The sequence below is a fragment of the Trachurus japonicus genome, chromosome 12, assembly GCF_045865225.1.
Source record: "Trachurus japonicus isolate A0001 chromosome 12, Traja_1.0".
Taxonomy (NCBI): Eukaryota; Metazoa; Chordata; class Actinopteri; order Carangiformes; family Carangidae; genus Trachurus; species Trachurus japonicus.
In genome coordinates, this window is record NC_140918.1 from 8,659,495 (window position 1) to 8,684,086 (window position 24,592).

At 41.4% G+C, this 24,592-nt stretch overlaps 3 protein-coding genes across 3 annotated transcripts; 2 read left to right on the plus strand and 1 right to left on the minus strand.

Moving 5' to 3' along the window:
- Positions 1–558: 558 nt before the first annotated feature.
- lrrc8aa (leucine rich repeat containing 8 VRAC subunit Aa) lies at positions 559–15,112 on the minus strand. The gene is made up of 3 exons (XM_085792999.1): positions 14,955–15,112; positions 7,094–9,218; positions 559–5,418 (listed from the first exon to the last, which is right to left on the minus strand). Exons 2-3 carry the CDS (start codon positions 9,206–9,208, stop codon positions 5,143–5,145), a joined length of 2,391 nt encoding a protein of 796 aa, XP_085649125.1. The 5' UTR covers positions 9,209–9,218; positions 14,955–15,112; the 3' UTR covers positions 559–5,142.
- A 2,404-nt stretch (positions 15,113–17,516) lies between these two features.
- On the plus strand, positions 17,517–18,913 carry dnlz (DNL-type zinc finger). Its single transcript, XM_085793000.1, has 3 exons — positions 17,517–17,943; positions 18,085–18,224; positions 18,684–18,913. The coding sequence occupies exons 1-3, from the start codon at positions 17,653–17,655 to the stop codon at positions 18,835–18,837; spliced, it is 585 nt and encodes a 194-aa protein (XP_085649126.1). The 5' UTR covers positions 17,517–17,652; the 3' UTR covers positions 18,838–18,913.
- Positions 18,914–19,643: 730 nt separating this feature from the next.
- On the plus strand, positions 19,644–24,243 carry uck1 (uridine-cytidine kinase 1). The gene is made up of 7 exons (XM_085793001.1): positions 19,644–19,840; positions 20,970–21,129; positions 21,262–21,358; positions 21,468–21,610; positions 21,686–21,780; positions 21,879–21,927; positions 23,359–24,243. The coding sequence occupies exons 1-7, from the start codon at positions 19,751–19,753 to the stop codon at positions 23,550–23,552; spliced, it is 828 nt and encodes a 275-aa protein (XP_085649127.1). The 5' UTR covers positions 19,644–19,750; the 3' UTR covers positions 23,553–24,243.
- Positions 24,244–24,592: the final 349 nt, after the last annotated feature.

Here is a 24,592-nt window from a genome sequence, read left to right on the forward strand (position 1 = left end):
TTCACACTTTGTTTATGAGGACCAGAGTACAGAACAAGGTGCAGGGCCCAGAGTTTCATCCTATACGACCTTGTGCGCATTCCTAATAAGTCGTCAACCTCTCGGTTAATGAGGACACAAGGGGAGAAACAGCTGTGAAAATTATTTGCCATCATTTACATACACTGAGCGTTCCTGCAGAGGAGCAGTGGAGCATTAGTGTAACCAATATTCCCTGTGAGAAAGAAATAATGCTCGAGCTCGTGATGCGACGCCACAGGAAATGCTCATTTGTAATTAGTAACATTAACACGCCTGGATTTAATTAAGGTGAGTCAGCCTCACTGCACACAGTCAGTGACTTACTGGGACACTTAATACAGCTAAGCCATTGTGAACAATATTAATTAGACTTGCATTTTCTCCGCCAAGAAGAGATGAAATGTTAATAATAATAAAAAAAGGTCCATTAGTCTGCTTCTTAAGTGTTTTAAAAACTGCCTCTCAGTAAAAACCCATAAGAGAAGGAGAAAAAAAAAGTCCGCCAAGTGGGAAATTAACATCTCGTTTGCAACCGGATTTAGTGTTAAGTGTTTATTTTATTATCATGTGTCAGAATGGTACAAAAGTAGGGTCTGAACATTATAGGAAATCAAAAGTTCAGTTGTTCATTGATACAGACGTCCCGCTTAAAAAGCCAGTGATCAATCCACTTGGCAGCAATTCATTGATAAAGGCCTTTTGTCACGTGCGATACAGACAGTGCTGATCAAAACAAATCTGTCCATCCAGCTTTTCAGGCTTCAGGCTTTTATATTCAGCAACAGGGAGGAGAGGAGGAGTTAATTGGGGTGGCGGCTATTCCATATGGCTATACTGCACACAGGTTCAGCATCGACAAACTCATGCCGTGAAATAAAATGTATGTGAAAACCCAAGAAGAATTCATCCCTGATCCACAGGCATCATTAATTAATACAGACGGATTTATCGCACAAAGCAAATACAATCATGAATTTAAAAACCGTTTTTTTTTACACACAGGTAGAGGTTGGATGTCAATGTAATGCAGTCATGGCAGTTTTTTCTTTCTTTTATTTTAGTTCAAGTCAAATGGTGTGTAACCGTGGTCTGTTGTTATGTTATGTTACACACAATGCCCACACTGGAGGCTGCCTGAGCTCGCTCTCCGTTTACAGTGTGTTATTAGATTGTCAACGGTCGTTTCCGTTCAAGTTGTGAAGTCTCGTCTTGTATTGTATATTTTGGGGGACAGGAGCCGTTGTCCAAAAAGAAACTATAGCAAAGTCACTCACAGGTTGCTTTTTAATTTCAGTGTGGGAATAAACCGATCACAATCACACAGCTCCACACACACAAACACATGACACATTTTCAATATCTCACACTTCAACATAAACTCAATAGACACAACATGAGCATGAAAAGCAAAACTCTTTTAGCACAAAGTGAAATGACGTCTTCTAAATGTGCAGATTGAGGCTATTTAATGTTTAAATGGAGACATGATACTAATCAAAGTGCTGTAGATTTCTAGCAACCAAGGGGAATTTCATTAGTCACCAAAAAACTTCCCCCTTTTTCAGTGCTTTGCAAATGGCCGACTGACCTCATGTCAGACCTTCGCACTAATTAACTGACACTGACGTGCAGGAAAGGGAGTGGGGGCTGCAGGTTAAACATGCTCAACCCGTGACTCAGAGAGGGGAAGTGACTGCGAGGGGGGCTGTGTGTGTGTGTGTGTGTCCGCAGTCACAGTAACTCGGGAATGACAGACCAAACGTTTGCGAATATTAATGCAGACTTGACAGGAAAGGGGGGGGGAAAAGACAAAGTCAAACATTTGAGCGGTAGCGGTGTGTCGTAATGCTGACGCAGACTGACCGCGGCAAAAACTGAGAAAGGGAAAAGGCCTAATATTAGAATAAGTGGACATGTAGAGAAGATGGAAACTTTTGGTGAAGTCACTTGTTCTGATGACGTGTGGATAATCTCTCCTGAGTATAGTAGATTTCTATGGCACTCTCAAAACTTCAAGAGTAGTGGAGTTCTCCTAATACATCAGTCACTACAGTATACACTACTGTATATTATTAAAACTGGAAAGTGCTTTTAATGTTGTGGCTGACTGGTGTAGATAGATATCCATGGCCTTTTATTTGTAATTTGATTTGCAGTTTCAAATATCTACCACGGCTTCCTGTTTCGACTCAAAAAAAAGGAAAAAAACAAGTCGACAACACCTGTTTTAATGACACGGCCTGATCAGAACTTCTCCATAAAAACATGAGGATGAAACAGACTCTTAGAAACAAAAACAAAAACAAAAAAACAGATTAACTTGACACTCTGTGCTGCACTGCAGGAGGGAGATGTTTGGTGTCAGCACCACTGCACTGCTCTGCACTGCACCACTACAATGATGAGCCATGTTACTTCACCAGAAAAAAGGTATACAGTACATTATTTGCAGTGAAATATGCTTGTACCTCAATGATTTGACAATTTGCATTCATTTTTTTTGGCATCCAACAGGTCAACAATCACCGTCTGTAGAAAGTAATAAAAAAAATAATATTTCGCTCTCACACTTGGCACCGTTGAAAATAAAACCAAAGCAGATATATCAAAAGATAAACGTGAAGGAAAACCGAGATCTGTTGCTTTTTGTTCTCAACTTTGCCTTTGACCTTTCTTCCCACTTCAAAACCGGTTGCTACTCAACACATTCACGACAACACGACTGTGCTTTTTAAGACTGTGCGGGTGCACTTTACAAGTGACCCCAAGGTCATTTTGGATTTAAGGCCAAGCCAAGGCCTCAGTGAAACAAAATTCACTGTGAACAAAAGGTGCAGTTGTATCGTTACAGTCGAACTTTTCAAGAGCTCAAACGAAGAGAACAAAGAAACAGCTGGTAACAATAAGACCAAAGAACCGTATGTTTGATATGCATCAAATAAAGACCTCAGCTATACATTTTACAGCACATGAAAAGAAAAAAAACCAACAACAACAACAACACAGGAGCGTGATGTTTGTGATCATTAACAGGGCGTACGGCTTGTAAAAGGTAAGGCCATATTAGCAACGAGAGAGATGCCTGGCTGGAGTCGACGTAGCAGGTAGACTCCAAATGATGCCATTAAAAATCCAGGGTCTTAACAAGAAAAGTGTTTCAAGCAGACAAAGCACTGTTTGCACTAATTTGCACCATGCATGTGGAGACCGCATATTCTGCATACTCTCTCTGTGAATAAATGTTTCCCTTGTGTAGGTCGGTCAGAACCAGTTTCCTCCGCTCTGTAATTTCCTGTTTGTCCTCATTTTGCTCTTGGATGGATAAACAAAGTGCTGATGAATGTCCAGTTTCCCCGCGAGTAAACTGAGCATGATAAATAGCGTGGCTGGCCTACAAACAGCTGGGCACTTGAGTCACTAACATCAACACTGCTCTCTATCTCTCTCTATCTCTGAGACTGGCAGTACCTGGCAGCTAGTTAAGACTCTCCTGTCTCGCTTCGTCCGCTTGGAGGTGCCATATAAGTGATAATCATCTAATCTCATAATTCAAAATCGCACCGAGCAGAAAAAGTACCTTGATTCTTGCTCCACCCTTTATCGGTTTATAATATTATCTAGCAGCTGTATGAGTAGCGTTGTGCAAGCTCGCATGTTTTAACTTGATAAAAACAACTGAATCAGCTGTAGTGGCAGGGAGTTTACTCCATGTTCGTGCCTCCTCTGTAGCTTTAATACAGGGACGGCAAACTTATATGGACAGAGCGACGCTGTATAATTACAGTCTTACAGTCAGTGAAGAAACATATTAGCCTTCAGTTGAACAAAGGTCACTTGAGATCTCTGGCTACAGGTCTATCTTCCATAAAAAAAAAAAAACTTCAAATAAATTCTTACCCTCACGCTCACTGACTGAACTTTCATCACTTATTACTTGACTGTGAAACAAATCAGCCTCATTCAGAGGCCTAGAGCATGATTACACATCTTTAAGTTGTCTCAACGGGTCCAAATGCACCGATTAAAAGCCCGTCTCGCACCTTTATAAGACACATCAGTAATGTATGTGATGCTTAGTCATGCAAAACAAGGTAAAGCTCGGTTACATGTCTGAATGAGAGGAGACATGATGTTTCGTGAAGCAAAATAAAAAAAAAAAAGCCCCAAGAAGAAGCTCCCCAGCTCCCATCCAGCTTACAAAGAGCCGGCCCACAGGACGGCATTATAAATTAACAACTGCAGGGTATTTAGACATTGTACTGTAGAGTTTGTTCCCATTTGTTTCCCACGTGACATCGCTTTTTCTCTTTGATGTCACTTCATAAGTCTTCTAAAGTTAAGGCCTAAGCTGTGACGATCCTCATCACACCATCAGTCGTTCTGTCGGCATAAAAAGATGCATCCAAGCATGTTGAGCAGAACAGAGAGCCCCGAAAGAAAACAAAACAAAACAAAAAAAGTGCCAAACCTTCATGCCTCAGTAGACTTTGCTGTCAGTTGCACTATTATTTTTCCTCTATAACATCTGCCAGCATTCTCGGTCACACTGCAACTGCAACTGCAAATGTAAAAAGTGAAATTTTGATTCTCAAGGCCAGAGGAATGTCAGGCAAACGCTGCGTTCAGCTTGTTCCATTTGTGCATGTATCCCTCGGCCAGCAAAGAAGTGATAGTCAGCACGCTGAGCTCACTGGCAAGGCTGAATCGTGCAGCGGGTTTTGTTTTGTGTTTTTTCTGTGTTTTTTTTGGCTGTTTCCTATAAACAGGTTTGCTTTAGAAAGGTCCTACTATGGCATGCATACGTGACATGGCCTGCTTGCATCCCTGCAGCTTTATATAACTAGGAGGAAATTACAGAAAAGCCACATTAGTAAAACCACCTTTTTCATCATGACTAAGGTTGGTTATAGAGATTCTTCCTTGACGATGAGCCTAGAGATTGCTCGGAGGTCTTGAAGTTTTGACATCCATGTTGAAGCCTCGTCGTCACTTTTCTGCGGACCCACGGCTGCAAACCTCTCAAGGTTTTTGCTTCTCTTTATGAACAAAATCAACTTCTTGTTTGTTTCTCAGATCAAACTTCTCTCCCTTGGCAGCTCAGCTCAACCACTAACATTCGCTTCAAGCTTGTTCCTTGTCGGCCCTCCACAGCTGCTCTTTGACCTCGGACGGCAGCGTGTTGAACAGGTCCTCCTCCACCACCAGGCCACTCCTCTTTAACAGCCGACACTCGCCCAGCTCCACCGGGAGACACTCCAGACGGTTCCCTCTCAGCTCCAGCTGGGTCAACCCGGTGAGTTCCCCGAAGCGCGATGGCAGCGTCTGCAGGCAGTTGTTTCCCAGATTCAGCGTGCGCAGCTTCTTACACTGGAACAGCTCCGGGGGCAAAGTCTCGATCTGAAGTGGAGAGAGGGGCAAGAGGCAGAACAATGAAGGGTGTTAAGTTATCAGTCAACATAAAGTCTGAGCTGTTCAATGTTTAATCCATATGCCATGGCCAAATGAGGCCGGGATATAAGGTTTGCAATGAGGCTATGAGGAAAAAAGAAGCAGCTCTTTGCACCACAGTGAGTGGAGAATGGTTCATTTATAGATCCTGTTCATTTTTAGATGGTACAGAATTGATAAAAACAAAACAAAAAAAAAACACCGCACCAGCCAAGCCCCAGCAGAGGAAACAAACCAAAATGAGATTAAAATGCACAAAAAAGTTGCTGTCTAGACTGAGTTTCATAACAAATGTATCACACCGGTGAGACAAAAACAAACAAAATAGCTTCAAAGCATCGACAAATAATTTAAAACCAGCAGCCAGTCATGCATTCTCTGAGCCTTTTCATGTTTATGTGCCATGAACGTCTTGTCCTCCTTTGCATTCTTTGTGTCTATCTAAAGCCAACCATTAAGCTCTAAGCAGGTATTATTCATTAACATCCATAGAAATCGCATCCCCTCTACATGGACACTTATATTCACAATTACACAGCTAATTTGAATTGATAACGTGCAAAGGAGGCGAGAGAGGCCTTAAACACACGAGAGACACCTTGAGTTGTCTCATTTAATGGAGCTATTTTTGGCTGCTCGCAAACCTGCTGGAACCTATTTCCAGTGTAAAACCACACAAGCAACAACAATAAAATGGCAGTAATAGTAGCCTTTACTGAAAACACATGATCCTGTGCAAATGCATTTGAGTAAAAATGCTGTTTTTCTAAATTCTCATGGTGAACAACATACTGCATCTTTCAGACTGGAATTCCTATAATGCAAATCCAATAAAGAGCATGTAGTTAAGGCTGAAATGATCCTCGACTACTGCACCGCAAAGTAAATGGACGAACCCACCCAAAAGAAACATCTTTGGAGGTCTTCAAAATCCTGTAATGGCAGGATTTGGCTTGGCCCTCGAAATATTCAAGTTAACGATCTTTGCAACTGAAATAAACAACATCCTAAATAAAGGGTTCGCGTCTCAGGAAGTATACAAGAGATGAAAACATTTTTATCATCTTCTCTGAGGGGGGAATCATGTTCAAAGAATCATAACGTGCTCTTGGAGAAATAATTGGTAATTATACCACAAGCTTTGAACTCCTTAATGGTTTCTATTTATTAGCCTGAAAGAAGAAATGAAAGTAGACTTGTAGTAAAAAAAAAAAAAGCCTGTGTTTCGTTCCAAACAGGACGTTTATCTTAAATGCTAGCAGTTCATTTGACTGCTGTGTACAGAACATGACTGTGGTTCTGTTCCTGGAGAGCAGATAAACGGTCCAAGTTCACATCAGGGTGTTCAGTCTTTTAGCTACCTGAACTTCAGACGCTTTCTCTGCATGAAATAAAGCAAAGTCTAACATCTCTAAGGACAAAATTAAACATGGGAAAGACACAACACTGTATCTGTATCTGTTGATGATACGTATCTGAAACGCTGTCTAAGCCTCAGTCATGTGCTTATCTCTAAGGCTGCAACTTCCATGAAAGTCTAAGAATTTATAAGGGTTGACCTTATCTGGCCTTTGAGTTAATCACATTCAAACAACAACATAGTGAAAGTTTGTCTCATTCTTACCCTATTTGCTGTCACGGCGAAGTACTGCAGGTTCTGGAGGAAGCCCACGTCGGCGTGGATGCTGGTCAGGTTGTTGTGACTCAGGTCTAAGAAGCGCAGCTTGCGACAGAAGAACAGCTGGCTGGGGATCTTCTCGATCTTGTTCCTGTTCAGATACAGCCTCTCCAGGTTGGTAAGTGTTCCGATCTGGATGGGGATGTAGGCGATCTGGTTGTACCACAGCTTCAGGCACACGAGCCGGTGCAGGTGCTGGAAGCTGATGATCTCCTCTATCGTCTTCAAGTTGTTGTCCTTCAGGTCGATCTCCTGCAGGTTGTGCAAACTAAAGATGGAGTGAGGAATGCGTTCGAGATCGCAGCGGACCAGCTCCAGCTCCGTCAGGTTGACCATTTTCTTCAGGCTGTTGAGCACCATGAGTTTGGTTCCTTCGTTGTTGATGGAGAGCTTCTGGAGGTGCACGCCAACGTCCGTCACCACTTGCGGCAGCTTGGTTAGGTTGCTCTTGAGACGTAACACCTTGAGCCGTTTCAGCTCTCTGAGCCCATCAATGACGATGTAGCGATTGTTCTCCGCACTCAAGTTCCCGGTCAGGTGCAACTCGCTGAGGTTCTTCAGGCTGTAGATCCACAGAGGAATCTCCTTGATGTCAGTGAACTTGATGTGGAGAGCCTTCAGGTTTTCCCTCAGGAAAGCCAGAGCTGGAGCCTCAATTTTAGCTGGTGTGTGATAGAGCCACATCTCCCTCAGGTTGGACAGCTGAGCAATGATCGGCGGGATGGTTACGTCTGGGATGAGCTCGAGTTTGAGCACTTCGAGCTCGATCAGATCGAATACCGTGTCCGGGATCCCGCTGAGCATGAACAGATGCAGCTCCAGCTTTTCCGTGGAGTTCTTGGTGATGCGCTGCCTCAGCTTCTCCAACGTCCACTCGTTGTTCAGGTTCAGCTGCCTCAGCTTGTTCTCGCTCACCTCCGACAGAAACACGGCAAAGCGCTTGGAGTAGAGCGGGTCGTACTGATCGATCATGTGCAGCATGAAGGCAAAGTCGTTCTTGACGTCTGGGATGTCGCTGTAGCTGCTCTCCTCCCGGATCGACTCGAAGGAGTATCTCTTGAGGGAGCGGCTGACCATCCAGCACAGAGTGTACATGCAGATTAGACCGTAAACCACCACCAAGCTGATGTAGAAACAGGCCAAGATCTTGAAAAGTGTTGCCAACGGGTGCGCGCAAGAGAATGTGCTATACCCCGTGAGCTTCTTTAGGTTCACCGCGCACACCACATCGAATCTGATGTAGTGCACATAGTAGGCTGTGTAGCAAATTATTAGTATAAACTTGATTACTTTGATGATGGTCTGGCGTATGTAAAGACGGTAGACGATATCGCCTTCTTCTACGTGTATCCTGAACTTCTTGACCTTCTCGAAAAGGGCCTTTGCTTGCTCCCCTTCTTTTTTATCCAACACCCCAGTTTCGGAGCGATCTACGATTCCTTGTTCGATTCTGGACTTGGTGCGCTGAAGCATGGGGACGCTCGCCTCCACATCTTCGCTTACGCACGAGGCCTTCTTGTCCACAGAGCCGTTCATTTTTCCCAGAGGTTTGGGGTCGCTCTCTTCCACCACGGTCTCAGACAAAGCCCTTGTTGTCCATGGGGAGTCAAAGCACTTGAGGAGGATAGAAACAAAGTGCTCCAGTTTTGAGCTTGTGCGGGGAAACTTGAACCAGAAGTTGCTACAGGCCAAGAAGATGAGGGTGTGGAGTAGCACCAGATAGGGGAAATATTTGGCAAACCAGTGCAGTTCGTTCTCGTAGCAGACAGCATCGACGTAGTTATACTGATGGCGGTCAAGGTCGTATTGGATACCTTTGGGTTCGAGGACGTAAGGGGTGGTCATGTTGGGGGCCGGCATGGTCTCGCAGGACCGGTTGACCACCCACTTGCACGGCAGGCAGATCATCTTGTCCTGCGTGACCTGCAGCGTGCCACCGAACACCGCGATCATCAACATGACGATCGAGATGTAGTCGGTGAAGACGTCCCACCATGGCTTCAGGATTCGGTACGCTGGCTGCGTGTCAGCAAAGTACCGGAGCTCTGTGATGGGAATCATGATGGTTTATCTGAAGAAGAAGAAGAAAAAAACAAAGAAAAACAGAAAATTGAGGAATCTGCTGACGAGTCAGTTTTACAACACAATGGGGAAAACTTTATGTGCTTGTGGTAAAATCTTAGCATTGCAAAATATTATTCCTTTGGGTTGCAGCCAGAGGTGCCTGACTGACTAACAAAAAAACCCCCACAGTTGCATCAGACCTAATTACATAGTGTTGATCGCCAATTGGACTGCACTGTTGCTTTGGACTGCACTGTTGCTCCTGCATCGGGGGGAAGGGGCAACGCTTTCTATTTAGCTTTTGGTAATTAGTTCTTTGACAAGAGAACTGAGTTTTTGATATTGATGTTTAATTTCTTTTCTGCAACTCAGCAACTCCAAGGAGTCCAGTTCACCTATCATCACACATGCAGCCCAATGAGTATGTTAATGGGATAGTTCAACATTTTGGTAAATTGGCCCATTGCCATAATTGCTATAGTTTTAGGAGTAGGTTCGTTACCTTTAATTGTCGGTGCAAGCTATTTTTAGAACGGCGGAGCCGGGCAGCAGGCTGTTCAGAGCTACACTATGGAGGCTAATGGAAATTCTTGGTTTCCCTCATCAAACTCATCAAATACCCAATCCAAAAACTCCAAAACGCTTTCGTGGACAAGTTGTGACCTGCACATTCACCACGCTATGAGATAATAACAGAACGTTACGAAACGGAGCCGTTTTCGAGGTAAATGCAGAGTCTGCTTGCTGAAAAACTGTCCCTGAAGGCAACGCGCATCAGCGGTTTTGCATGAATTTACCTCGAAAACAACTCTGTCTTGTAACGTTCCATTATTATTATCTCATAGCGTGGTGAATGTGCAGGTCACAACTTGTCCACGACAGCGTTTTGGAGTTGTTGGATTGTGTATTTGATGAGTTTGATGAGGGAAATCCCATGAGCCTCCGTAGCGTAGCTCTGAGCAACTCGCGCCTCTGCTCTGCCGTTCTAAAAACAGCTTGCACCGACAATTAAAGGTAACGAACCTACTGCTATGACTATAGCGATTATGGCAATGGGCCAATTTGCCAAAATGTTGAACTATCCCATTAACGCCAGGTGTCCATGTGTTACCAGACTGGCGGCACATACTGTAAAGTCACATACTGTCACATACTGTCAGTCACTATATTTACTGGTTGGGATATCCCAGGCATCTGACTGGCATATCCCGACAGCACGCAGCAGTTCAGACCGCAGAGCAGGTGGAAGCAAAATGACCACAGGCTCTGACACAGCACACATGTTTGCACAAGACCTAGTTTCTCCATTTGCTCCGATGAGCTTTGATTTTCTTTTCCGGTACGGCCATGTTTCCATAATGCCAAAGTATTTACAGTGATCCTCTAAATCAATATGGTATCCTTAGAAACAAAGCTCAAATTTCTCAAAAAACGCAAAAGAATGAGAAGTTGAACTTTGACGTAAATACTGTCTCAGCAAAATGGAAGAGATCAAGTGTGACTCGGCTGATGACCATGTAACAAGTAACCCAAGCAGAGGACTCTCCATTTACGCTTGAGTACATCTGTGAAACCACAATTGGGCTACTTCCTCTCACAGTAAATCTGTGAGTACCACAAAAAATACAGCAATATGAGATATTCTAATTTCTTATCTAAGCTGTTTCAAAGCCTAATGTCAGCTCTGGAATACGATATAACATGGGATATAAGTTTAATGTGGGCAAGTCCCACCTTACAGTATATCTAAGAGAATTAAAAATCATGGTCTTCTCACTTGTTTCATCTTTGAACACAAAACTGGTGAAAGCAAAAACCCTCCAAAAATTGGATTTCCCTCTCTGCTCAACTCTTACTTACAGGAAGAAGGATGAAAGAGGATAGCTGGTCAAGTGGTCACAAAAAAAGCATTGTTTTATCCAGTTCAAACCAGAATGGCAGTACAGTCACTGTGGGCCTCCTCTGTTGGGCTGCTGCTTTACCTCAACACAGAAACTACAGCACACACACACAGAGAGAGAAAGCCAACAGCTGCCTAAGCACCTCGAAATGATCATCATTCACGTGGTATTAAAAACAGCAAGAGACCATCTTTAACCCAACGCAAATAAAGTCTCTGTCCCAACACACAGCTACACACAACCAAAACCAAACCAGAACAGAATAGTAAATATGTTTAGACTGAAACTGTGTGAAACTGCAGATGGTACATTTCCTAATTCAAACTAAAGATAACGGATTTCCACATGACCGAGCTGATAAAGTCTAAGTAAACTCTCAACCATAAAGATTAACGTTACATGCCTTGCCTTGCCTTATAAACCAAACCCTGAGCTTCTGTATGTCCATCCAGGATATACATAAACAAAGATCTTGTAAACTAAGTGTGACATAACACACACACACGTGCGCGCCGTCACTGGTGGTATCTTTAGTCCAAAGGAACATCCAAGCTTTGTTTCAAATTATCCTGGAAAATAAACACAAGTCTGCGAGTTGCTTATCTCGTCTGTGAATCACGCTGCACGTCTTCCTGAGCCTCCACCCACCACACCACTAACTTCTCTTCTGATGAACTGCACGTAATCTACAACAAAAACAACCGGGGGAATATACGTAGCATCCTAATACTAAGATTAAAATGTGATTTAAAACAAAGAAAAAGGTCATTACTGACTACATGGTGACTCTTCTTTTGGTTTCTGTTTGCAGCTTTATGTTGGTACATCGCCCCTGAATTTGTTTCCTGAACAGAGCTGCTTTTGTGTGGGTGATTTTTTTTGTCAATGACGCTCTGACACATGGGCTGAGCGAGGCACAGGTGAACCTGGCTTATACATTACACAGGGCCAAGGATAATTTTCCTCAAGGACACGAGTGTTTCTCTACTGTGTTCAAATAGGAAAAGGGAGCAAAAAAACAAACTAAAAAAGGCAACCTGACCAATAGTATATCTCCCTCTGAAAGGATCTTAAAGTCGACTGAAGTTTAGTTTTTTCCCTCAATTACAAAGTATCCTAGAAATAACTCAACCACAGCAACCAATAGGGGGAAAAAGACTATCATTCATAGAAGACTTGAACTTTTTACTCCATTAGTCTGATTTCTGCTTTTTCTGCTTGCCACATCTGTAAATGTTCTCCCTGCAACAACCTCAATTTCCATCTAAGTACATGATTACACCCAAAGGATCTACCAATTCCTAGCAACACAGAGCATCATGGAGCCGATGACTGATTCTCCTCCATCCTCATTATTCACTCCAACGCTATGATTCAGCGTGGATGGTTGACCAACAAGGAACAATACGTTTGGCATTCATTCACTAGTAGTGTGGGTTGTTCCAACCCTTATTTGTCAACAGTCTGAGACCTACAGTTGACAGCTGACATTGTTGGACTGGAGGTACAGGAAAAGTTTAACAAGGTCTCAGACAAATAGAAAGAAGTCTGAGTGATGAGTGCCCAAACCTTAGTTCAATAAAGAATTGATCCACAACAACTCTTTTTCTACTTCCAGCTTCTACGACCTGAGAACTTGTTGCTTTATACAGCATTACAGATATGTAACCTTGGTGATCGTATACAGTGGACTAGTTTTATCATTGGCCCATCGCTCAGCTATAAGTCCATTTTAGGTCAGAAACTTGTGGTGTTTTCATGAAAACGCACCCGACAACTTCCACTTTCAGTAAGCTTTATTGGACTGTACCAGCTGGGACTGGAGAGGGGGGGGTGGTCAAGTTTGGGTTTGGTTTGATTTAGTTGAACTATATTCTGCAGATTTCGCATACTGGTTTTTGGAATAGTGGTATTTATATCATACAGTCTATAGTTTAATATTAAATAATTTGGGGTATACAATGTGAAAATATGGTAGATTTGTTTTTAAATCACGCCTGTGCTTGTTGTGAGAGTATAGTCTGGTGATCCTCTGTTATAAACAGAGAGCTCGGGGTATTGTTTTGCCCTACAGTTCGCCTCTCTCTGTGCTCTATCATCCATGTTGCTGCATCCATGGAGTCTGCTAGTCATTTCAAAAAACAAAAGACATAACAGAGCTCTGAAAAAAAAACCTGTTTGAGCTGATACTGCTCTTCATACACCTCGGAGCTGCTGGTCGTCGTCCTGCTTAATACGATCAGTATCAGCCTTTTATAACAAGAAGAGTCTCTAATGGTTTTTAAATCTCATAAAGGATTTTTTGAAACTTCTGGCTGCAAGATACATTATATCATCTATTAATCTGCCATATTGCTTGGTTTTATATGAAGCCACAACACCTCACTGCGTGTAGTTCCTGAGGTAATGTTATGAAGAGCTGCGGGTGTAGGTATAAAGGATTCAGGGTCATGTTCTCGGCAGGTGATAAGGGGATCACATCACAGATCCTTCCAAAACATGAGATTTTCTCTGTTCCTTGTAAACAAAATCCTTCTGGATGGGCCCATCTGCAGGAAACAGAGTTATCGCAGCTTCAGATCTCAGGCCATCTGACCAGCCCATGCAGCCAACAGCACAGCAGACTGGTGGTGACATTAAAGAGACTGCAGCAGCAGACAGGCAGGGCTAGTCCTGACCATATCAAACTGGTTCTGGCTCACAAAAACCTACTTTTCTTCTTCCTGAGGAACAGCACAGGAGGAGACGCCACACTCGCTCTTATTCAAATCTCACATCTGAAACAAGCAAGACCCAATTAAAGTGTGTTAGGATTTTTTATAATTTGACTACTAGTGCTGTTAACCTTTATTGTGGCCAGTTATATGGCCAACGGTGCACAGTCATATACTGTATAGCCCTTTACCACAAATGACTCCAATGACGCTATAAAAGATCTTACACTGAGATAATACAAATACATCTCCAACCTATGAGCTCTAAACCTGTTGCCTGTTGAATCACTGCAATATTGTGCAACTCAATATGAATTTACCAGTGCACAAGGGCTCTAACAAATGCTCAATATCATTTCATTGTTTCATAGATGAACTGATCTGATGAAATGAGAGTAGCATTGCGTTATAATTTCCCACATCTCAGGGTGACATCTTCAAATGTCTCATTTTGTCTGACCAACAGTCCAAAACATTAGATTTGCTCAACATGTGAGAGGGAAAGAATCATCAAATCTTTATATTTGAGAAGCTTTAAAAAGAAAAGAGTAAAATATTTGACATTTTTTTTGCCTCCAAAATGAATAGAAGGATTTAATCCAGTATCAAATTAGTTGCCTAATAATTTTCTGTTGATGGACTAGCTATCCACTTGAATCAACTCATCATTTCAGCTCTAAAAGACACAATTCAATTCTCCAGTGGAAATGCTGCAGTTTAATCATCTTGGCTTTATTGTTTTTCATATGTATATTCATAATTAATATACACTGTTTGTGTTATTACCATTAAATAATATCCCACTGGCCTTCAGATGTGACTGATAGGCTATATGATGATAGAGGATATTTGATTAGCTAATAATGATAATAATCTGGGTTTAAGTGCCTGGCTGTATATTGCTGTATTGCTGACTTGTAATGATAACATGTAATCCAACCCAGACAGCGACCTTTTGGGAAACTGGTCTTCCCCCACAACAGGCTGGGACGAGGAAACGATGATGTCTCATACCGATGCCCGGTTAGCACGCTCACGCTGCGGCAGTAAAAACCACTCTGAACCGCACGGGCTAACATGCGCGACACACACACAGAGAGAGAGACAATTTAAGGAAAAAGGACCCACCTGTTTTTTCTTTAAAGATGGTGTCTCTCGCCTCCTCCACACACGGGTGACACATTTCTCTCTCGCCGCCTCCTCGGTGGCTGTGGCCGGGCAGTGGGACACCCGGCCGGGGCCCCAGTACGACAGTGACAGCGGCGAAGCACAAACAGTGCGTCTCTCTCTCTCTCTCCGTCAGGAAGCACAAACCAAACCGCGGCGGCTGCTGCTGCTGCTGCTGCTGCTGCACAAGGCTGGGGGAAGTCCTTACCTCAGCGCCGCTTTCAAAATAAAAGCACGGCGGTAGCAAGAGAGTCATACAAAAAAAAACAACTACTGTATAAATTGATGAATGAGGCAAAACCAACAAGCTAAATAATGATAATAAGCAGGCAAAATGAGCAAATAAAGAATCTGTGTTTTTCTCTTCATTCGAATTTTTCATTTCATTTTATTTTTTAATTAAATATAACATTTTAATGATTTTACTTGCTATTTTACTTGCTATTAGGCTACTGTCTTCTTTCTTTCTTTTTCTTTTCATTCATTTTCATTTCACAATTAATTTTTCGAGCTTATAGGCTATATATATAAAAAATTATAGCCTATATAAGACAACACGAGCTGAAAACCAAATAAACCAACAGACAAGCTCACAGACAACATAATTCCTGATAACCAAAAAAAAAGCCTGAAAAGGAGTAGTAACATTTTAAATGTATTTTTCTGTTTTTGATTTTAATATTTTAATGATTTCAATCATTCTAATTACTATATTCTTTTACTGTCTTACTTCTTGCTTTCTTTCTTTTTAAATATGTTTTTCTGTTTTTGATTTTATTGTATTTCTACGCCTCTTTGAATTGCCTGTTGGTGGTACAGAAGTAAAATTGCCTTGCCTCGCCTTCTTTTAGGTATTGTGAAATAAGGGGTGGGAATAACCAGAGGTCCCACAGTATGATATTACAATACATTGGTCATGATACAATATTATTGCAATTTTAAACATTCAGTAATGACATTGTAATAGATTGGGGTTTGTTCTCATTTTACAACACCAAAATGATGTCCATAATTATGTCCAACATCTGTTTTATCTGATAAGATTAAGTTCTCAGGCCCCAAATTAGCTAGAGCCCCGACAACAAGAACAACATTATCACTGAGGAGAAGAACGAGGTGTCCTGACCTCAGATCAGCTCTCACCACCACTGAGTCAATCTGTGAAGAGACAGGTATGATGGAGATTGCTTGACCAAAGGTGTTGTCGTAGATGTGCTCAGCTTCATTTCAAAGACCATTCACTCACCTATCAGACCCATTTCACAAAGTCTATAATCACACTTTCAGAGAGGAGTGTTCCTACTGAATAATAAATGCTGCCTTAATGTGGGGTCTTATAAATAAGGAATGAATGCTTCCTGTAAAAATTAATTGTGCATATATTGTAATATTAAACCAGTAGCAATTTCCTAATACAGGCAGTCTCACCTCTTGGTTTCTATAATTTCTTTCTCTTCGTAAAGAGATAAAGGACATTTTTCTGTCCTGGTTAATAAGTGATACAGTGTGAGAGACTGCTCTTTTATTCACAATTAATTCAAGACAATAGGAGAGGAGTATAATACACAAAACTTGCATGTGTCCCTAGCACAGAGAGCTCTGGGAAATCTTCCCAGATCAGACTGATTGCAACTTCCTCTGAACAAGCTTCCCCACCTTTCCGAGCAGGATTTGGGAACACACCCTTCAGTCACCACCAGCTCACTAAACTAACGTCACTTATACTGACTGTCACTCAGCTCAGCTCTTCACTCCTGCAGCAGCCTTGGCCTTAGCCGGCTGGAACAATGGTCAAAACTGTTTTGTCATAAATGCATAATATAACCCCTTTCCTTTCTGCTATTCTCTCTAAAGCCCTGGCAAACAATGAGGTGATGACAGCTGTCTGTGCACAAATCAGCACAATATTGATACCCTGCTAATATAATCGGGCTGTACTGTGTCTCCATTATTACTATTTTCCACATGCCCCCAACCGGGATCTGACCACAACACCTGTTTGTGCCTCCTTGAGGAATTTTACAGCAGGGAGGAAAGTCTTCATGTCCAAAGCCTGTATGCCACCCCCTGGTGGCTGTGTCCAAAGACATGACCATAACCAGTTTGTTTACTTGTTTGTTTGATGTAGTTTTTTTTTCTTTTTTTCTCCCTAGAGGACCTGAGGCGTGGATGGTGCATGACAACCCCGGTGAAAGTTATAACTTCTTAACTCACTATTTAGAAAGATATTCGCTTTAGGACCCCCGGAGATAAATAAAGTAGCTACATTTGAAATGGCACATTAATTAATAATAAGCAGGTTTTTTGTGTGTGGTAGGAACAATTTACCAAAAAAGTTTTTTTTTTTCAAAGACACACAACAAAAAGGCGATGACAAAAACAAAAAATAAAATAAAATAAAAAGGGACAAACAAACTAATAACGCGAGATGGACAGAAAAAAACAGAACAAAACAATTTACCAATAAAGTTTATTTTGAAAATACCCTTTGGAGATGTCGTCATCGAACCGCGACAACACAACACACGCAATCGTGTGAAACCAACGTGAGACTCGTCTGTTGTATCTCAGAAGCACTGTAGCTGTCATGTTGAGTTTACATTAGTGTGTTTTGACCTTTTGGGGATAATAACCACCACACTCTCACCGAAAGAAGACGATGGTGTTTGTCGGCCGCTTGTGTCGCCGTGGTTACGCCCTGTCCAGACTGAGCACCGCCGCCGGGTTTCACCTCCATCCTCCCGGCGGCGCAGCGACGACCGCAGCAGCCGGGGCGGTGCTCCTCTCCCCCCGGCAGGACCCGTGGAGGCCCCGGTGCTTCTTGTTACCTGCGGACAGAGGTGAAGCTGGATGGATCAGCTGCAGAGGAATCTCCACTTCACCGAGCATCAGAAGCGACGCTGTCGGGAAGATCCAGACAACACATTACCATCTTGTTTACACATGCAAGGTAGAAGAACCAGAAATCCTCCAGTGGCTAAACCAGTTTTTGTGGTTGTCTTGTGGTGTATTTATTTATTTATTTATTTATTCATTCATTTTTCTCCCTCGCATAAATCTGATAGGCAGGTTGTGTCATGTTTACTTACAGGTTTGCTCTACTAGATCCACAGAGAAGATATCAAAGCTGGCATACCACAAAGGTGTAGTGCTAGTGACATGTCCAGGGTGTAAGAACCACCACATCATCGCTGATAACCTGCGCTGGTTCTCTGACCTGGAAGGAAAGAGGTTGGTGCTGCTCTTAACTTCTCAGGATAATAAAGCCATAACTATTAAACCCAATTTAGTCCTTTAAATTCAGGAGGAAGATATTGGTAATTGATCTGAAGATGTAAACAAGTCTAGTCTGTTTATTCATGGAGCACATTCAGAAACAGCGACTCAAATGCTTTACAATTAGACTGAATTGTGTGATTATATGATTGACAAATGACAGAAACATATGGGAGCAATAGATTAACTGAATACAGTCATAAAGGTAACAGTAAGTAGTATTGCAGGAAGGACATATAAGATGAAGCGTGGCCAGTCATGTCTGTGAGGTGACTGTTAAAAAGCGTGTCAGTGATAGTTTAAGGCTTTTCAGAGGATCTAAAGAAAGTCTTGGTTTTGTTATAATAAAAGCTGCACACATTATATGTCTGAAAGACTCGTGATTGATGTACGTTGTTTGTTTCTTTGTTTTAGGAACATTGAGGAGATCCTTGCAGCCAAAGGAGAGACTGTGAGGAGGATTGAAGGAGGCACTGCTTTGGAGATAGTGATGGACGAATCCAGCAAAGACAAGAGACAATGTAGCGAAGGCACTGAAAAATCAGACAAAGATCCAGAAAAACAATAATAGTGTGCTTATGTATGTATTTATATTGAAATATATTTATATTTACTGATAATCATAATAAATGTAAACTTTTTTTAAAATTATTATTGCTAATGTTCTTTTGTGATACAATGTGAGCAGCCCTCCGTTACCTGATCATAAAGATAACGGAAAAAGCATGTTTTCTACCATCCCATGGTTTTCCCAACTACAACCAAAACTATTCATATAGTGGCATGCCATGCAAAAGTTTGGGCACCCCTTACTGTTTATGAATTATATCCAAAAGGCATAAAGTTAAGTTTTACATTTTCAAAATGACAGAAAAAGAACGAGGGCCCGCAGCACAGGTTTGGCCACCCTGCATAGTTAGTACCTAGAAGCCCCCCCCCCCCTATGGAAACTATCACAGCGTGTAAATCGTAAACAGCTTGTCTGATACCTTGGTCAAAATTATCTGAGAGCTCAAGTCTCCTGGGTTTGTCATTCTTTTGCAAGGTGCTGCTTTGTCTCTCTTTTTCACTCTAAACTTGTAGAAAACAAAAATAATACACTGATATTGCAAAAGTGTGTTTCACGTTTAACTTTATACCTTTTGCAGATCATTTCATCTTCCACTCACATTAACAGACATTTTTGACCAGGGGTGCCCAAACTTTTATTTTCATATCTTTAATAAATATTTCAGTTTCGCTTTAAACGTATTGTAGTCACGTATCTTATTTTATGTAAATATTGAATCAACCCAACCACACTGGCTCTGATACAACCACACTGGCTCTGAGATGACCCAGTGTTGACCTCTCGTGTTGAGACAACGTTCGATCTCGCGAGAACAGCCCGCTGGTTGTTATTGCTAACAGATAGCATAGCTAGCATTCGGCGAAGCTATCTTGTTATTTCTACTGACTTTTCCTCTTCTGTCGGACCTCTAATGGATGCTCTCGGGTCGCCGGACGACACGGAGAGGCCACGACACCGCCCTTTCCTGATCGGTGTCAGCGGAGGCACCGCCAGCGGCAAGGTCGGTCCTGTTTCAGCCGAGAACGATGAACTCTCCCCGGGTCGACGGAAATTAGCATCACACGGTAGCCTAGCTCAGTTTGCCAATAATCAAAGTGTGAAAGCAGCTGACACGCCCCTCGTTTTTGTAAACATTTAGCCTCTAATACTTCACAAACACACAGCACCGTTGTCTTTTCTTTTTTAATTTTACGTCTTCTTCCACTGTTTCTCTATCACGCTGAAGAGCTCCATTTTAGCCAATTAGCTAGCTGCTATAATCAATACTTAAATCAATCCCTTAACAATGATAAACAAACACTGAAGTGAAAACGTCACTGGAGCCACGTTGTAACCCTCAGTTAAAGACTGTGGCACATCGTTTAAAATAAGTCATAGATTTTTATCCATCTAATGATATTTGGTTAGAAGATTCAAAAGAGACATTGATGTAAAATACACTTCCTGCTCTGGAAATACTGAATCAGTTACTCATTTATTTTGGCACTGCTCCATTGTCCAAAGCCTGGAGATCGACATTTGTAACTTCATTGCTAACAATGTTGATACAGAAGTTGTTTTAGAGGGATGTACTGTTTGGATTCTTTGACTTTGGAGCCCAGTGAAACATATATGATCAACATCATCATACTGATGGCAAAATTTCATATTTATAGGAAGTTTACATGAAGAAAACCATCTTTTGTGGCTTTTTACAGTGTGCTCAAGCAGTCCATCGGTTCTTTTAAATTCTGTCAAAACCAAAAAGCGACCATAACTATTAATATTAGCGAACGATTTAATATTGCCTGTCTTTTATGTACTTTAAGTCCCTATGGACCTCTGGATTGTGTCCTCAATAAAGTCTTAGTATACTACATTAAACTGTATGTATGAAAATGTATGTGAAATGCATTATGTTTTGTTGAAGCTATGCATTTTGTAAGCTTCCTGTGTATATGAAACAAGTTCTAATAAAGTAAAAAAAAAAGAAAGAAAAAAGTTAAAGACAGTTGTCCCCCCCTCTTGTCTCCCAGGACAGTCCACACTCCACAAACCACATTGTAATAATAGTTTTGTGCTGGTTTAAGCCTGTCAAAACATTGTTGATGCCTGATCATAAATAATAATAGGACCTTTTCCTGACACAGTCAACGGTTTGTGCCAAGATCATGGAGCTGCTGGGCCAGAATAAAGTGGACCACCGCCAGAGGAAAGTGGCTATTATCAGCCAGGACAGTTTCTACAGAGTCCTGACTCCAGAGCAGAAGGCAAAGGCACTGAAGGGCCAGTACAACTTTGACCACCCAGGTGTGCAGTGCAGAGTCCACTTTATTTACTTTCCCCCCTCCTCATCAGCCTGTATTACCATATATTTACTCTCTTATTAAGGTATTTAAACGTTGCTTTTCCTGCTGTTTTTCTATTTCTATGTCTTTGCAGAGGCATTCGACAACGAGTTTATGTACAAAACCTTGAAGGACATTGTGGAGGGAAGGGTGGTTGAAGTGCCAACGTATGACTTTGTAACTCATTCCAGGTAAAAAGGAAAAGCAGTGACTGACTGACCCCTGATCAGAAACCACCTGTCCTCTCCTTTCTCAGTACTTTTGTATGAGAGTCGTGTGTGTGTCCGTGTGTTTTTACAGGTTGGAAGACAGGATCACGGTTTACTCAGCAGACGTGGTGCTCTTCGAGGGGATCCTGGTTTTCTACCCTCAGAAAGTGCGCGATATGTTCCACATGAAGCTCTTCGTCGACACAGATTCAGATGTCAGACTCTCTCGGAGAGGTATTATTGCCATGCCAATCACACTATATATATTCCAGTTGTTGATCGATGGTTTGACCTATTATTTTTTTGTAGTTCTGCGAGACATGAGCAGAGGGAGGGACCTGGAGCAGATCCTCACACAGTACACGACGTTTGTCAAGCCTGCTTTTGAGGAATTCTGTTTGCCTGTAAGGACGACAACAGCTGGTTATTATCAGTCATTTTACAGAATCGACCTTCTGAGCAGCACGTGTGACTTTTTTATTATTATTTTGTTCTCTCCCAGACTAAGAAGTATGCAGATGTTATCATTCCAAGGGGAGTAGACAACATGGGTAAGTAAGAATCATCACCTAAAAATGAACTTGTTTTTAGATAAATTTCATTTGTTTCAAACAAATTTTCACTTGAAATAAGTAAATCTGCCAGTGAAAGCAAGTTTTTTGTGCTTGTAATAAGAAAGAAAAACTTGATCCATTATCATATTTTTCTACTTATTTCAATTAAAAATATGCTGGAAAGAAGTAAAAAAAGTGTCTAAAAACAAGCTACTTTTTAATATGATTATTATTTTAAGAATAATGAGATTTGTTTTGAAATTGGAAATTACATTTTGACTAGAAATAAGACAAATATTCTTGGTAAGATTTTGAGTTTTTGCAGTGGGCTGATGGTTTTTTACCAGGGCAACGAGAGGCGGCAAAGGGCCGTTGTTCTTTGTTTGTTTGCCATTGGAAAAGAAACCTAAGAAACTTTAATTTTGCCTGGACAATGGACTCTGTTTTTCCTGTGTAAATTCACTCCCTAGGTGTCTCAGTGGCCGTTTGATTTTTATTATAGTTTTGATATTTTTGAGTTTTTTGCTCATTGACATTGAGGACAAATAGCCACTACACCTGTTGATGGTAATTTCTCAAACATCATATAAATGCTTCACAAACTCCTCACTAGAGACGTCACGATTATAGATTTTCTTGGTACGATTATTGTCAGAGAAATAATCATGGGGTTTACGATTATCACGATTATTATGCATCAATACATTTCACAACACTATGAATGCGTAAAATCAAAAATAGTCAAAATATAATTACATTACTAAACTCTTAAAGCAGAAGTAAGCGATATTTTTGTGTTAATATTAATATAGGACCAGTTACTATTCCCCCAGGGGAAGTGTTTGGAATATTTAAGTCATTCATTATCATTAATGTCATTAGTGTCATTAAATTACAAATGACACTCTAACATTCAAATTCCTACCAATTCAGTGCTACGTAAGGTAAATGGACCAGTAGCCTATCTGTGCATCTTCCTTTACCTTGGTTCCGATATAATCTTTTTTGGAAAGTGACGGTATTTAGGAATCTGTACGATCAACTAATTGTAGCGTTTAATACCACGCTCTAAAATTGCACTCAGAGAAATTTAAGAGTTGGTGGTCCAAGTGGATTAGATATATAAGATCACGGAGACCTGAACTGCTTTAAGCATCTCTATTACTTGGCTTGAAGTACCAGTCTATTAATCTTGATGGAAAAATGAGTAAATGTGACTTCTTTTGTCCATTTAAAACATTATAAAATGAAAGGGAGAGTAATAGCTTGGAGAATATGTTAACACAATTGTCTAAATACATGTTTTTGTTTAGCTCTGTATGAGTGTAATGGTACTGAAATGACTTTCTATGTTTCTTCCTGATGATAAAAAAAAAGAAAAAAAGTAATCTTAACATCTCTACATACCTGTCTCTCTCTCACCACCAGTGGCCATCAACCTCATCGTGCAGCACATCCAGGACATTCTGAACGGAGACATCTGCAGGTGGCAGCGAGGGTCCGTAAACGGCCAGGGCCCCGGGTTCAAACGGGCGATCACGGAGCAGGGCGACATACAGACCGGAGCCATTAACCCTCCGGGAAAGAGAGTCCTGCTGGAGCCCAGTAGTCGGCCTCACTGAGGACCGTGTGTGTGTGTGGGTGTGTGTGTGCTGGGATGTGGCTGTGAAGATGAGCTCGATGCTGTTGTTGACATGTGTAGCGTGGGTTAATTAAAGACTGATGATGATGATGATGATGCCAGTCTCAACTCCCGCCCTGCAAGCCTTTTTAAAAATTGATATCCAAAATAACTAAGTTGCACGCATTTAGTGCTGCAGCCTCTTTGTAACTCTACTGTAATTAGTACTGCGCAACAAATATGCTAATATTTTGCTTTTCATATGTGAAAGTCTTCCATGATAGTGTTGGATTCTTTTTCACTGTGGTCAGACGAGCGGTTACTGAAGTGGACGGTCATGCATACGGTTGAGAGTAGGAGGCGATATTGAATTGTTTAAATCCAGTGATGCTTTTGCACTTTGAATATGACCTCATAATTCACACGGTTATTATTTTTTTGTTGTTTTAATAGAGATAAATATTAATATATTTAACTTATATTAATACTAATGTGTTATAGTCGCCTCTTTCTGTCTTTCAGTAACTTATTCAAATCAGATTATGTACAGTACAGATGTGTTTCTGTAGTGTAGTTTGGTACCGAGTGTTTCCTGTTGATCATTTCATTTAAATGCTGAGTTCATGCCTTAACTTTTGAAAAGTTCATTCTCCATGCATCACTATTCATCTTCAACAATAAATGGAAATTCCCTAAGAAATTTCAGATTGTTCATAATATGTTTTTAACTGTAAACATCTTATAATACAAAGGGAAAAGTTCTTCTTTTTATTTATACCTTATCATGCTATTATTTTACTGGTCCGGCCCACTTGAGATTCAGTTGTGCTGTTTGTGGCCCCTGAATGAGTTCGACACCCCTACATAGACCATAGCTTTAGGTGGGAGGGGGGGAAATCGAAAAAAAAATCGAAAATTGAACCCTTAGCAAAAAAAAGCTCTGGTATCGGAATAGTATCGTATCGGCAGATATCCAAATTCTTGTATCGGGATCGGATCTGAAGTGAAAAAATGTGCATCCCTAATTCCGTTATTAAGGTT